Below are 16,085 nucleotides of genomic sequence, written 5' to 3' on the forward strand. Positions count from 1 at the left end.
GGAATGCCGGCGGCTCGGCCCACGGCGACCCCTCCAGGCGCGTTTTGCGACGCTCTGCCCTCCTCCTCCCGCCGCGCTGCTTTACGGCCCCCTGCCTGTCCCCCTGCCCGTGACCGTCCCCGCCGGCCGGGCGCGCGCGGGGGGCGGGGCCGCCGCGGCCAATGGGCGGTGAGAGCGCCGCGGGGACGGGGCGGGGGGGCGCGCGCGCTGCCGTAAAGCGGGCGGCGGGCGGCGCGCTTGTCACCGGCGGCGGCGGCGGCGCGGCGTGAGGCGGCAGGGCCAGGCGGGCGCTCCCTACCCCACAGCCGCCGAGACGCCATGGCGGCCGCGCTGGGCCGCAAGGCCATGGACTATGTGCGCAGCAAGGAGTTCAGGGACTATCTGATGAGGTGAGCGGGGCGGCGGGGACCAGCGGCCGCTCCCCGAACCCCTCGGGGAGCCCGGGACGGGTCGGACGTTGGCAGCGGTTGGCCCCTGGCGAGCTCGCCCTCGCCGGCGGCTGGGCGAGGGGAGAAGGCGGCGAGGAGCCGGCCCGGAGGTGTCGTGGTCTCGTCGCTCCCTTTGTCTCGCCCGTCGTCGCCTCGGCCCGCGGGGACGGTCGGGGCTGTCACTGTCCCGGCCCGGCCCGGGCGAACCGGCCTTGACCTTGAAGTGACGCGGCGCGCTCTGAAGCTGCCGCGGCAGCTGCGCCCCTCGGTGACCTTCCCGGGCCGGCTGTGACAGCCGCCAGTGCCGCCCTGTGCCGCGGCACGGCAGCCCGGACCAGGACAGCCTGACCGCTGCCTGCCACTAGGGCAGAACGAGCTTTGCTCTGCCCTGGGCTGGAGCGAGCTTGACCATGGGTGCAGGCTGAAGATCGGGTATTTGAATCTCTGAGTACCTGTACGTAGGTGTCCCTTTCCAAAGGCTTGTTAGAGCCCAGCTGTCGTGGGAATGTGTCACCTCCCAGGCAGCTCAGTGCTTGTGACAAGCTTTGTCTTCATGCTGTGGTAAAGGATATGGCACTCTGGACTGAAACTTCAAGATTGCCTTCATAAACAGTGTTGGCATACTTAAATCTTGTGGAACCACTGTGCAGGAACTGTCTCGGGTAGGCAGGCTGAAGTTTCTCTGGCTGACAGGCTGTTTGATAAACTAAACAAATAAAAATGGTCCCTTCTAATAAAGGTGGTTGAGCAATCTTTCCGTGTAGCTGTTGCTTGCTGTTTTACCTACATCTATTGCAATTGGTGTTTGATGTTGAGCAAGCACGTAGGAGGGCATCTGTTTATCTGAGAAACATAGTCTTGGTTAAAGTATCAGGAGATGCTTTAAGGCTGTGTGGACAAGGGATCATAATATGCAAAGCTCAGCAAAGCCTTAAATTTCAGGAGGATAGACTTCTATTAGATATTAGGAAGAAGTGCTTTACTGTGAGGATGGTGAGGCACTGGAAAGTTTGCCCAACTTGTTTTGTATGCCCAAAATCAAAATTCACAGAAACAGTGGGACAGAAATATGAGTAGGAAGAGAGCAACCTTGAAGCAAAAGAAAAAAGTCCAAAACTTATTTTTGAAAGTGTTGAGGATACTATGTAAGCTTGATAGATGCCTGTTAGTGCTAAGATATAGTTAATTGTAACAGGATTCATATGAAGCATGTAAACGGCCATTAAACCACTAATCTGCTTCATAATTAGAAAAACAAACATCCAGATGAGATAACAGCTGCTTCCAAATGTTATCACAATTACTGGAAGTATCTCTATCCTCACCTAAGACTGAGGTTTTTTAAAAAAATAAAAACTACCAGATGTATTGCATTTAATCTTCAAACAGGCTGTATATGTGACTGTATTGCAGTAAAATGAGCATTCCACAGGTTTCTGCCATTGGATGGAATGTGTTTTGCCTTGCCATATAGAAAGATACCTGCTTAATTTGTACTCCTGTTACTGAGTGTGTCATGAAGAGCTTAAGTCAGTTGCTCCATCTGCTCTGGCCTTTCAGCATTGTTTCTTGTTCACTAGGAGATAAATGTCTAAGTTACTGGCTTTTGGTTGAGTTTAAAATTTAAATAGCTGCCAGTAAAAGACTTCTCTGTCTTCTGCATAGAAGAAATGGAGACTTACCTCTTTGCATTTCTTCGTAAAGGTGATTTTTTTTTTTTCCCCAGACTACAGGACTCTACCCAGAAAAAAGTCCTTTCTTTCCTCACAGAGCAAAAGCGTCCTTAAAGCTCTATGACAGTGGTGTCCGTTCTAAAAATCAGCATGTAATAGCTACAAGGGATTAAGGCTTTATAAACATGAAACTTTTGTTAGAATTAATGAGTTAAGGTATTGTTTGGGATACCAGTGTTAGGCTTTAGATTACTTGACCCTCAGTAGAATAACTGAAGCTACCCAAAGTGGTGGATTAAGTGCTCCATCATTACAGCTTGGGGCAACCAAAATTCGCAGACATCTATTGGAATAAGTGGCTTGGATTTCAGCAAACATGAAAGCAAGAATAATGAATCCATGCTGCTTTGCTCAGGTGGATATATCTGGCATTAGAATTGTATTATGTCATGGGTTAGCCTTTGGATCTTGCACAAGAAAACAGGAAAAATTGCTTTTAAAATTATAATTAAAAATTAATTGTTCTGCCGGTTTTGCATTTGGCTTTTCTCTAGTGGTGATTAATAGGGATCTGAATGACTGTAAATCATATATGTACAAATTTACCCTAACTGTGTCTTAATGCTTTAAAATGAGCTTGGTAAGAAGATAAGCTGTAGGTGGACTTTTCCTCCTTCTTGTAAAATGCAGCAGTAATGTTAAAGCTAGCTGATTAGCATGTTAGAGCCTGGTAGCTCTATGTATTGTGAAACTGAAGTTGCATTTTTTTCTCAAGGTTGTAAAAATGGCAACTGTCACTATAGTCGTATTACCTAAGCCACTAGCAGTAGGCAACTGCATCCACTTACTTCCTATTTTATTTATTTAAAAGATCTCCTGAAAAACATCCAATAAAACAGCTTCCCTCCTCTTTTAAGAGAGTAGACATAATTCTAAACAAGCTGCCATTTTTTCGTGGTAGAAGCCTAAATTGCTTTTGTCACATAATGAATTCCAAAGAATCCAGAAATCTTCTGGTAACATAAAATAAACATGGACATTGCAGTATGCTGGGGCACTTCTGGAATGTCTCTTCCTGATGACTTGGCACTAATGCAAATGTAGGGACTCTGTTAATATAGAGGGCTTTGGAATAGAGAGTTATTAATAGAGAGTCATTCCCTTGAAAGCCTGAGCACTTAAACTTATGTGAACTGTCTAGGAACTTTCTTTCAATTTAAACAAACTTCAGAGAAGTTAGCATTGGTAATAGAACTAAAATTAGCTGATCTTCAGTTCTCTTTAGTAAATTTTTAAACATGAGAACATAAGAACTTAAAAATAAAAAGTCCTTTAGTGATATGTGCTAGAAACTGAAGGACACAGCACCTGCTTGTCTTGTGTGCTCTGAGACTGAACAATCTGCTGTTTTGCAGAAGGGTAATGCCCTTTCCACTTAGGGGATGGCAGTATGGGGAAAACATAGTGACAGTTCACCTATTTTTGCAGAATAGCCTATTAATATTCTTATTGCCAGAATGAGGAAAATATGTGCAGAAATTTTAGACAACTGAATCTTTCCTACTATAGCCTTTTTGGAAGGAACTTAGTACCAATGCAAGGTATTGAACAGCCCTGGGTTCCTCTTGTCATGTCTAGACATTTATACAGAAAACTGACTCTTGGAAACTGAATGAGTAAATCCAACAATTGTTGTCAACAGTTCTGAAAACATTAGTACAGTGTTTTCTTTGTTAAGGGACTGAATTTGGTTCTTGAAGTTCTTGGAAACTACTAGTTCGGAATGGAGTCACTAAAGAAATAGATGAGTGCATGTGGTGCAGTATCCCCACTATTGGATGTGGTGCATTTGTTGCAGCTCTCTTGGCTGCCAAGCTTTGAGGCTGGATGCCTGTTTCCTGGAAGAGTCTGTTGCCCTTGGTTTGCCCTCTCCTATAAGTGTAATAAGTGTTCCACTCCCACGTGATTGTAAGGACAACCTTGTAAGACCTTAGCCAGAGCTGGCTACTCTGTTAAAGTATTATCAGTTTGATTCTATTTTAGGCTTTCACTTCCCTGGAAACAACTTACACTTTAAAAATTAAGGCTGACTTCAGTTGGCACAGGAATGTGGTGCCAAAAGACACATCTGAACTTGTTTAGTTAAGGTTTTATGAAAAAATTTAAGTTTACATTTGTCTTGTGAACTTCAGCCAACTGTTGCTGCAGATCAGTTAGAGAGAAAACAAAAAACAAATGTTTAGACTAGTCAAGGGCATCCAAACTAAGCACCTTGAACCAGACTCACTGAAACACAAATCCTATGTGATTTTCTAAGTAGACCTGGCTGTTCCCTTACCATAGCCATTTATAAAATGGTATATATGAACTTGGAAATCGGTGTGAGAGAAGTGATAGTTAAAGTGTTATCCAACTTGGAGCAGTTCTAGGCTTTCTATAAGCCTACCTATTTCTCTTAAGAAATGCTTTCTTGTAAGTCATAATTCAGAACTAAATTTTATCAGTATCTTTGTTAGAAAGTGATGGTTAAAAGTTAGTAAGCTTTTGTTACAAAAGCTTTGAAACAATCTTAAATTTATGCTGTAGTCTGTCTTTTGTGCATAGGTAATCATCAGGTACCTAGATGATCTCTGAAATGAACATGACTGAAGTGAAATTGCATATATCAGTGAGAATGTATTATAGCTCATGTTTGGCACAGCCACAGTTGCCCCAAATTTAGTGACAGGAAGATATCTGGCAATCTTTGGTTTGACCTACTTAGAGGTACACAGAGAATTCCAAGTGACTTCAAAGCTTTCACTGAAGAATTTTAGCTGCTTAGCTTTGTCATGACAAAGCCTGATGTCTTTTTGCATCCTTTAAACTAGTTGGGGTGGGTTCTTGGGTGCTCTAATGGGTTGAATGTCTTCCACTGACCATAATGGGTTTTTAAGTGAGCAAACATTTGTCACAGTGGGACACTTGTCATAGCTCTTGTGGGAAATGGTATTTTTTTAACACTAATACATTATTCAGAGTTAATGTCATGACAGCTTCCTGACTTCGACCTATTTTCTATTTGTGGTATGCTTTTGTCTATGTAGATTATGAAAGAAACTAACATTTTTTCTTTTCTTTCTTTCATATGTTTTTTGAATGGAAAACAATGATGGTGCACTTAAACAGTACGGTAAGAAAAGGGAGGGGATTTCTGGTTTCACCTTCTTCCTCACTTCAGTAACTTGCTGTCTTAGTTCTGATATGACTTTGTCTGTACCTGAAAGGCATACTGCAAACCTCCAGGAGTGATGCACTAGGAATATCTAATTGCAAGTCTGAGGTTAAGGTGACCAGGTGTTAGCTCCTTCAGAATGTCTTAAATTAAAGGGGCTTTGTTTTTTCCATGCTCCTTTGCTAAGGAGATCAGAGCAGTTTGAAACACATTATTCTACATAACAGCAAAACATAACCAAACTACCTGGCTTATCTCTAATGGCCATCAGGCCAGGTAATAAATGTACAGAATAACTCACACGGCACTCTTCTGTCCTGGACCCTTTCAGTTTGCCCCTGAAACTGGAAGTGGGAATTTTATGCCTGTTCTTAATGTTTTGGAAGATTTGCTCTTCTACCTAGACAGAAGAGAAACTTACATATGTGCTTTAATTCTTGTGAGACTTCAAAGGGCTGCCTCCCTGGAAGCACTTAAAACTCAAGGCATCACCATCTCAAGGTTCCAAATAAAACTCCTTGTCAGCAGAGAAAAGCTACTGCTGCAGTACTTTTGTTTCCTGATGGGTCTTCAGCTTTCACAGCCCAGATTTGAGTGGTAATCTATGGTGTATTATTTCATTATGTTCTAATGGCAATTGATTAAGCAAAAATGCCAAGAAAACTTACTTTTCAAAACAGAAGCTGTCACTCAGATTCTTAAAAGCTGTAAATATTTCATAGATTGAAAAAAAAAAAAAAAAACCCTTATTTTTCATAAACTACAGTTGTTCAAATGAGGCCCATTAAATGACTATAAAACCATCACCAAGCACAGATAGTGTCTCTCCACTTGAAGTTTGCTTTGGTGTGGTGGTACAGTGTAAATACCATGTAGTCATGCAACTCTCCTCAGTTATGCCATGTTACATCTGATGTGCTTGAGGCTTTAACCATTACAGATGTCAATTTTCCTGTCACTAGGAATATAGCAAACAAATGCCTTTGTTCTGTTCTTCAGAATACTGTTATAAATCTGAATTTGCAAAAATACTGTATTTTGCATATTGCACTGAAGTTGAATCAAGACTGTGTGTGTGTAACTTAAACTCACTATTTTTCTATTTAAGTTTCCTCTATTGCAACTGCAGGAAGCAAGTGTGGCTTTTAGTCTGACTGTAGTGTTACAAAGAAGATGGCACGAGTATCTTAGAATTAAAATTGTGTGAAATTTAATTACCCCTTGAGAATTGCCAAATCATTGAACATGTTACAGTTACAGAAAGTGCCAAAAGAATGGATATAGCTGGTATCTGCAAAGCTTTTTATTGCAAGGTGCATCTCTGTATCTGGCCAAGTTACTTTTGAGGATGAGTTTCTGCTTAGAAGCTGAGGCAAATACTGTGTGCATCTTCTGTGGAAAGAGTTGTGGTGAAGCCTTGTTGCTTATAACAGTAATAGAAATTGAACTTATGGCACTATTTTTGTCTGTTTAGAGTCTTTTAGATAGTGCCCATCAAAACAAACTTATCAGTTTTTCTGATTAGCTCCTCTCCCCTTCTTGTCTGTTTTTGTGTACACACCTGTTGCTAACTGCTCTCCTCTGACGTTAGTTGAATCACTGAGTTTTAGGTAATCACCAAATCGTTTCAGCAATTGCAGATGAATCTCAGGGTAACAGTTTGCTTGCTTGCTGGCCCTTTGCCTGCTGCTCTTTCAAAGAGAGGGTGTAAGCTCTCACAAGAAGATGCTTGCTGAGTTTTTCTTCATCCTCAGCATAAAATGAAAACAGCTTCAGTTCTTCACTTCATCAAGTCCTTACCTTTTCATTATATTTTTAAGGAGTCTTATTTAAGAGGGAAATGCTAATTCTTCACAGATGTGAGCTATAGATCTGAAGTATCTGACAATGCCAATCACATGCTTAATGTCTGCTAAGCTATAATTACACAAAATTCTGTTTCAATGGCTTTAGATATTGCTCTCTTTTCTGAAGGGAGATCCAGAGTAGGTTTTTTTCCTTTGCTTCTGAAGAGTAGATCCCACTAAAAGAAAAGTTTAGTTTTTCTCTTTCATTAAAAATCATCTGTCTTTTTTTAAATTTTACCCATAACCCTGCCTTCTAGTTTTGAGTGGCTAGCAAAAAACTATAAGAAAACTGCTGGAGATTTTTGTTTCTGTTTAACTTCATTTTTGTTTTCCCTCTTCACAGCACTTTTGGGGGCCAGTTGCCAACTGGGGTCTTCCTGTTGCTGCTATTAATGACATGAAGAAATCGCCAGAAATTGTTAGTGGCCGAATGACATTTGGTAAGATCTGAGACAGTTCTTCTTGGTAGAAAACTGACTCCAGAACACAGCTTCTGTCTTTTAAGCAGTGATGTATTATTAGTTGTCTGTAAATTTGTGATCAAAGCAGATGTAGATATCAAATATCTTATTACATAACTTCAGAGGCCATTTAAATTGAGGTACTGAAAAACTGAAGGGCTCTTTTTTGGAAAGCCTTCCACTAATTTGGGAGGGGAAAGTGAAGCAGCTCTTGAGCATTAGCAGTTGACAATACCAGACTGTTTCCTGAAGTATAAGTCTTGTTATCTTACATTTTGAACGAATGTATGCAATAGTATATCTCTTTACTCAATTTTATTCTTTGTATAAAGAACAATGATCCTTTGTGGTTAGTGTGAGATTTAAGTATTTATTGACACTGACAAAGTGAAGAAATGGTAATGCTTGATCAGCAGGGTGTGAGAAGCAGCAAAAGACTTGAACTCCTTGCAAAGCAGTTGTCTATGAGAGACTATTGTGACTCTTAATGAGAAATTCTTTTTAAATGAGAAATTCCTTAAATGCATAAGCAATATTTTTCCTCTCTTTGGAACACGTATAGTTTTTGCCTAGATGTGTGTCTCTATGTTCAAATTGTTTTCTAGGATTAGAAGTATTGCAGTTTTAATTTATTAGCTTAACTTTGGCATTATGTCTCTTCCTCAGTTCACTTAATTCTGAGTAATTCTTCTTCCCACAAGCAAAATACCTTTGGCTTAAGAAATTTTACAGCCTCATTATCATTAGGCTCTGCTTAGAGTAATTCAGTCTCTTAATCACCTTCCTTGAGACAGAAGATTAGTTTAAATAGTCTCCCATACAGCAAAACTGTTTTGAAAATAGTGTTTTGGTGGCAGCTACACAGCTTAGCAATGTTGAGACGTCTTTTTAAACTTTTGCAGGTGTGTATATATAGTTAGGTGTGTGTAGGACACTGGGAGATGAAAAAAAGAATATTTGTACTTTTCAAAAGGCTGTTTTCCTTCCATAATTAGTTGACCAATTGTTTTTTCCTTAAGCCTGTCAGAACTTTACAGAACTAGAGAACTCTTTTTGTAATTTCTTGTATTTAAATTTAATTATGGTAGGAGAGCAGATCAAAATAGTTTTTCTTTCTAGAAAGCAGGTGACCAAGCTTTGTGTTTCTGAATGTTCATGATTTCCTGGACATTGAATTCTGGAACTTGAAAGCTCTTGATCTTAAGTCTGTTTTAAAATGTTCCCAGAAAGAACTATATTTAAGCGATTAGTGTCTTCAAAAATACTTCATCATAGAAATTGTCAGAATAATAGTGTAGGACAGACTATGTCTTATTAAGGCAAACTCTTATTTTCTGGCTGAGATAATTATATGATAAGCTAAAAATATTTCAGTTGCATCACAGGATAGCGTATGAGTAAAATGAATTTTATGGAAAGCTGCAGCCATGTAGATTTTCTTGGGTAGTGGAAATGAGTGCTATTTTCTTTTCTTGCATTGGATCCTCAAAGTGGACATGTTTGTAGGGATGTTGGAAAACTCATAAGCAGCAACAAGTCTTCTACCTGTCATAACATTTTACTAGTAGGAAAATTATTCAACAAAATGCAGATATTTACATTCTCTTAACAAGATCTATCATTTTTTGCAGCACTGTGTTGTTACTCCTTGACTTTCATGAGATTTGCCTACAAAGTGCAGCCAAGAAACTGGCTTCTTTTTGCATGCCACTTCACAAATGAAATCGCACAACTTATTCAAGGAGGACGACTGATCAAATACAGGCAAGTTACATTTTTAAATTAGGAAGTCATGAACTGATGGCTCCTGGAATATTCTGTTAATGATTTTTAACTGTGGTTTCTGAACTTGTTTAACTTCACTGCCTCTTGCAGACCTTTTTAACAAGCTTGTTGTCAGTGGACAGAACTTTCTACTTTCAACCTTCTGAGGTCTGCACATAGAAAAGGGAGGAAGCCCTTATGGTCATGAGAGAGTGTAGACAGGGCCTTCAGCAGCTGCTGGCTATTTTGGGAGTTGTTTTGTGTAGTCTGTTGGTTTGTCTGTGTGTGTCCATCTTGGTAGCTAACTTCTGAGATGGAAGCATCATAAAACTGTAAAGGAGTTGTACATCTGGAAGAGAAGCCACACAAAAACCTATCAGAGCTGACTGTTCCATACGTGAGGTAGAGCCAACTGAGTGTGCCTGGGGAACAGACTGCCATCAGTCTCACACCTTGATTGTGTGGCAAGCAGTTCAGACACTGCCCCAAGCAATCCTGGTGAGTCAGGATTATGGCTTTTCTCTCTTCTGCCCCAAGAAATTACTGTTGAGCAATAGAGGATGAAACCTACTGAACTATAAATTAAGAAGTTTATGTGCAAAACTGCTAGTGGACTTGTCATTGTGCAAATTACTGACCAATGTCCTTCATTCATAAAGTTCTACTGTAAGTTCAGAGGGTTTTAATAGCAATTGTATTTAAATATTCACTCTTAAAAAAAGTGTTTTTCTTTTGGCAGGCTGGAGAAAAAGAACTAAATCTATTACTTGAAATAAGCCAGGGAATGTATTCATCCTGAATGACAGCCAAGGAAGACATGCCATCTACAGTTGCTGTGACAATTACAGTGGGGATTAAACAGAAACACCCATTAGGAATATGATCCCACCAAGAATTCTTCTAACAATTTTTATATCTTGCCTTTTAAAAAGTACTATTCAGTAATGTAAACCATTACATTTTAAGATTTGCTGCCTTACTGACCTTTAATAACTACCTTTTTATTTAAAAAATTAGCCACCCAAATAACAAGCAGCATTTGAAAACAAACTTTATCTAACAGTCTACAAAGTGGCCCATGATGGTTTGACAAAACTCATTTTATAATCAACATGAACAGAGGTCAGTAAACAGAATTGTAGGTGGTATCATTGTTTATGTATTAACATATTCTTAAAAGCCATTAAACTTGAGTGCATTCATTCCTATTATATTTTTTTTTAACTTAAGCAGTGGCTTGCTGATCTGCAAGAACAAATGTGTAGATAGGCAGCCTGGAAGTGAGCAGCCATCCCTCTTCTCTCACTGCATGCCTTTTCTCAGTAGAGAGACTTATTAACATCCATCTTTGTCGCACACTATTTAAAGAAGGCTTGGAAAAACAAAAGCATAGCACTGAATGAAGGAAGGCAACAAAGCCTGATACTGTTCATTAAGAAGTTCTAAGTGGATTTTATTTTTTTTTTCCTACTGTTTTGAGTTATTCTAGATGTATGTAATTCTTACACAGGCAAAAACTAAACTTGTTTGGAGTTTAAGATCTGAAAGACACAAAGTGCCTTTCAGTAGTTTTTGACTTCATTGTGAGAGTGGTTTTCCTGCATGATCTGCCTGAAAATTACATTGCTGTAAAGATAAAATTGACAAAGAATGTGAGAACATATGTTACAGGTTTTTTTCAGTGCAGTGTTTTTGAACAATAAACATGTTCCAAATGGCAATAAAATTCTTGAACACTTGGAAAAGTTCTGTTTTTTGTACTGTGATAATGGACTAAAAGTGGAATTTTATTATGGAGTGTCACTTTATTACTGTAACAGCATGAATCAAAAACCAGCTGAAAAAGTAAATGGTATGTACTGAATTTTAGGTAAGTTCCTCTAGATTCTAATACCTAAAACTTCTTCCCCCAGCAGGAAAGAGTGCGTGGGTATTTAGATTGAATAGTCCTGCTGTGATAGGCAGGGCTGAATTCAGAGCTCTCATTATGTCAGTCACTATTACATATTGTCTTCTAGCAATTAGAGCAAGTCTTAATTGACCATCTTCTAATTCTATTGTGATGGCAACATTTTTTGATGGTCATACAAGAAAGAGGCTAATAGGGCATGTCTGCTGGGTGGCTAAAGTTCATACTGATTGCGGCTTCTTGCTTTAGAAAAATTACTGCATATAGCTACTCCTTAAGTAGTGCTGTCTTGTCACAAAAGTAGTCACACACACACACCCCCCCATCCCCTGGAATAGAAGCTTTGTTAGACTTCTGTACAAATGAGTAGCAAGAGACAAGCAGCTAAGGACAGCTGATTATCTTGGCACCTTACAGTTATATTACTTCTGGAGAGAAAAATGAGCTACAACCGAGTTTGAACTTCAAAGGAGTGAAGTGTGTTATGCTGCTCTTGCATGAAGCTTGGAGTACAGGCTCTACTCTCTCCTGCTTTGGTTACTGTTCATTAGTTCCTGATTAGTTTTGCTTCTCTACCCAGCGACTACCATTTGCATTTTCCTCGTAGCTGCACCATACTTTTATTACCTTTCTCCTTCTTTCTTCCCCTTAGCCATTCACTGTGACAAAGGTTAAATTATTTCATATGGGACAAGAGCAAGAGTGAATTGCAGGGACAAAGTGGGCTTTACCTTGAGATGTTAAACCAGGGCTGCTTACTGCAGTCCATATAGACTTAAAAAGGGGGAAGGTGTGGCAGCAAAGCATTCTCCATAGGATGGAAAGGGACTGGGCCCTGTTTGGGAAGGGAAATACAGTCTGGCCTGGATTTCCACTGTATGCCAGTCTACCTAGTGAATAAAATAGTTTTTATGGGCAGAGTGCCACCAAGTGGCTTGTGCCCTGCATCAGTCAAAGCATTATTTATCAAGCTATTTACATACCATTTCTTTGTTTAAAGGTGCTTGGGAGTAAGAGGATTTTTGGAATATTATTTAAAAGGAATTATTGCAATAAACAATTGTATGATTAATCTGCACCCTACTCCTATGCCACAAAACACTGAAACATAGTAGCATATGGCCATTTTAGGAGGGGGCTGCTTGGGATAGTCCAGAAAGCGGAACAATAGCTTAAAGAGGACTGGAGATCTGTATATTCTTTAGTTTGAATACCTTAATGGTACTAATGGCTTCCTTTTGTTCTTTTCATATTGCCCTCAGGTAGCACTGGATGCAAGAATGGGGCTGTGTGAGTTTGATTAATTATAAGCTGGAGCTCAGTATTTGCGTTTGATCTGTAAGATTATAGGGCTTGTCTGTACTTGCTATTATTTTGAAATGCCTACTTGGTTTTAATTTCACAGCTTGGTTAATAACAACTTTCATCTGTAGGATATGTCCTGTCACTAGAAACCAGTGCTGCTGTGCTCCCTGTGTGTTCTGCTTCTGTTCCACCACAGTAAGACTGGGAACCACGTGGCCTTTCCTTGCTTGCTGCAGTGGTTACTGCTATAGCAACAGCTGCTGTCTTCTTTGATGTCTTCAGAAGAAAAGAATTTCTCACCTTTCTGAGCAAGTCCTGCTGCACTGTTGGTAAGGAATGCAAAACCCTTAGGAATTCAAGTGGGAGAGAGTACCAGCTAAGCTCTCAGTCTGTCTTTCCCTCTTCTCCCTAGTTTGAGCTGGAGATGTCTTGAGTCACTTTTTAAAGGGAAGACTCAAGACTGTAACTGCCTATGGTATCAAAGTAGCTCACAATGTCTTCTGCTATTGCAAGATTGAGTGTCCTTGATCTGGAAGCTTGATGATTTATGTTCAAATGTGGAAATGATTTGCTAGCATGGTAATTACATGATAGAAAGCAATAACCATAATTGTATGGTTGGAAGAAAAGGAATTAGTTGCAAGGTTTCTTTAATGAGTGTAATAACACCTACTGATAGTGAATTTTGTTCAACCTTACACAACTGTCTCATGCTTTATAATTATTTTAGTCTATGCTGCTATATGGGGGGGGGTGGTGTTTTGGGGGGGTTTTGGTGTTTTTGTTTGGGATTTTTTGGTTAGTTTTGGAGATTTTTACTTCTAAGACTTCAATAAAGGTGAATGTTCCCTACTCTAAAACCAGCAGAAAAATCTCTTGGCCACCGTGCTACCCATACAGCCTGCCAGCTCTCAGAGAAAACACACTTGAGGTAAAACATAGTTCTCCATAGCATTGAGGGTTACCTTTTGTTCTCCTTACAAAGCACAATGGTGTCATGTGAGCAAGTACAGCATATCAGAGAATTGGGGGTGGGGGGGGGTAAGTCTTAGTAAGTTTAGAGACAAAGAAGGCAGTAAAAAAGGGAGAGTTTTCTCCTTGGGACCAAGACAGGTTTTGACATGGAAATAAAGTGCTTAGAAAATGCAGTCCTAGACTAGGACAGACCAGTCTTACAACTACTGCAGAGTTTTCCCTGGGTTCTTGCATGAATGCTGGTACAAACTGTATTATGATCCAACTAATATATAGAGCATCAAACTACCAAATGCATTTACTTAAACTGTGTGTGTTTCTAGTGTACATGAATCTGCATTACACTGTTATGGGTGCAGACACAGGTTATTGCTTTACATGCCAGCTCTAAGAATGTGAAGGCAGTCAAAAAGAGCAGGAATAAAAAGATGGGATAGAGACAAGTAATAAAAAAACCTATTAGAGTGATACATTCATATCACTTAGTCCAAAGCCCTTACTGAATACAGTCTGTTTCTTCACACTCACGTGACAGACATTAAAGTTAGCAATAGAATATAAAACAGTAATACAGGAAATATTCACAAGCACAGTTACCAGCTCTCTTAGGTTTTCAGCCTGTCTCTCACAGGGTGCATTGGTCCTTTCTGCATTTGAGGGAGAACAGTGCTCACTGCCTCATACAGTATGACTGCAGTTCTGCTTCTATAGAGCTGGAGTATTTCTGCTGCCAACTTACACAAAGGCTAAAAAGTTTATTGTGATTGAGCAAGACATTGCTGCAAGCTTTATAATGTCTATAAAGTAGAAAAGCCCTCAGTCTAACGTTTAATATTAGGCAATTTCTTTACTAAATTAATTGTGGAGAAGTCAGTCTCTCCCCACCCAATCCCGTTCTGCCTTTGCAGATCTAATACCTACCAGTGCATTGCATGTAGTCACTGTGGTAACCACTTAAAAATAACCAATGGAATCAGCTCAATAGCAGCCAGAAGACAGGAATATTGGTTTTCTGGATAACCTGCTCTGAGTGTCATCACTGGGGCCCTGCTCCTTCCAGATCATCACCTCTCTTTATTACATGGCCTAAGCCTAATCATGCTATTGCTCTCTTCTTCTCTTACTTTTCATCCTTCCCCCTTTCTTCCCACCTTCTTTAACAGCAGGTTTCAAGTAACTATGGCAACAAGGCTAGGAATTTTCCGCTTATTCGTTTTGTCTGAAATCTGGGTCAAGTCTTTCTCATTAAGTGAAATTTATATGGAAATAACTGGTCCAAACCCAGCCTTTGGTGCAAGAGAAGGCAGTGTCAGTTATGGCAGCACTTACATGGTGGCTGTATTTGGTCCATTGCATTAGAAAAAACGTAAAGGTACAAAGTAAATCACTTAAAATTTGGAAGGTATTTAGTAATTTCAAAAGCATTTAGTCCATAACTTACTCGGGGAGAACCATTGCTGTAACTTGCTCTAATTGATGTTGATTTACAGACTGATAGAAATAATAGGATAAATAATAATGGGATAAAAATAGAATATAGGCTGATGGGAATAATTTCATATTGTATTTCTTGTCCTAAGGTATGTATTAACTGAAGAGGTGCCTTTTCAGAATGGTATCAAGTGATGTAAATGATAACAGTAGCCTCTTTCAAGAGGAAAAGTGGTAGTGTGAAACCTTAAAGGTGTCTCCTGACAGGACAAGATATTAATCTCCTCTAATCTGTCACTGCAGTCTGACTGGATCTGACATCACAGTTTCAGGACAAAGAGATCTCCAGATTTTAATTTGTTTCAATGCCAAGGGAGTGGCAAGTTTATCTAAATGTTCCTGTTTTACGATTTGGCTATACCACATCTCCTTGCATCTTGGATGACTTAAAATCCTAAAACAATTGCTGCGTTTCTTCATGGGGAAGCCATGCAAAGCAACAGTTACAAGGTATTTTTGTACACACTTGATGCTATGGGTCACCTGCAAGCAAAGCAGAAAGCCAGCAGTGTGATCAGTAACCTATTATTTTGTGTGTTTCACTGTAACTTGGTGAACATCAGCATCAGCTCTCAGCTGAACTATTGTTAGTAACAGGAATGTGTTCAAAGATTTGGCAGGGTATCCAGTAGTGTCTCAGCTGACCAAGGACCTGCACTACCTGATCTGAGTGCATATGATGCCACACAGAGATGAGCTCACAAGGCTGTTTGGTACTTCTTTGCATATGTGTAGTTTTCACCACAGTGAGCCAATAAATGCTTTCACCTTTCCCTCCAAAGTTTTGCAATAGCTCAGTGTTCCTGTGAATCACACACACACGTACTACCAGGTGCCTGCCAAGCACCACTGGGAAATAGCTCATCTGTACCTGGCTTTTGTATGCCTCAGTTTTCTACATTAGAGACCTATGAGTGAGGTAATTTAGTGTCACTAGAGAAGTGATGACTGGATCTGGGAAGGTTTGAATCACAGCAGAAACAATTACCATGAAGCTGGATGGAGCCACCATGTGGTC

General features: G+C 40.0%; 1 protein-coding gene across 1 annotated transcript; it reads left to right on the top strand.

Moving 5' to 3' along the window:
- Window positions 1-215: 215 nt before the first annotated feature.
- On the top strand, window positions 216-11,132 carry MPC1 (mitochondrial pyruvate carrier 1). The gene is made up of 5 exons (XM_056486524.1): window positions 216-389; window positions 3,819-3,822; window positions 7,506-7,602; window positions 9,255-9,387; window positions 10,127-11,132. The coding sequence occupies exons 1-5, from the start codon at window positions 319-321 to the stop codon at window positions 10,143-10,145; spliced, it is 324 nt and encodes a 107-aa protein (XP_056342499.1). The 5' UTR covers window positions 216-318; the 3' UTR covers window positions 10,146-11,132.
- The last annotated feature ends 4,953 nt before the right edge of the window (window positions 11,133-16,085 follow it).

Source organism: Oenanthe melanoleuca, chromosome 3 (genome assembly GCF_029582105.1).
Source record: "Oenanthe melanoleuca isolate GR-GAL-2019-014 chromosome 3, OMel1.0, whole genome shotgun sequence".
Taxonomy (NCBI): Eukaryota; Metazoa; Chordata; class Aves; order Passeriformes; family Muscicapidae; genus Oenanthe; species Oenanthe melanoleuca.

Excerpts from the sequence above, each read along its gene's own strand:
- MPC1 (XM_056486524.1), top strand. The coding sequence starts at position 319 with ATGGCGGCCGCGCTGGGCCGCAAGGCCATGGACTATGTGCGCAGCAAG. Across the intron at positions 7,603-9,254 it reads TAGTGGCCGAATGACATTTG|CACTGTGTTGTTACTCCTTG; the intron begins GTAAGATCTGAG and ends CATTTTTTGCAG.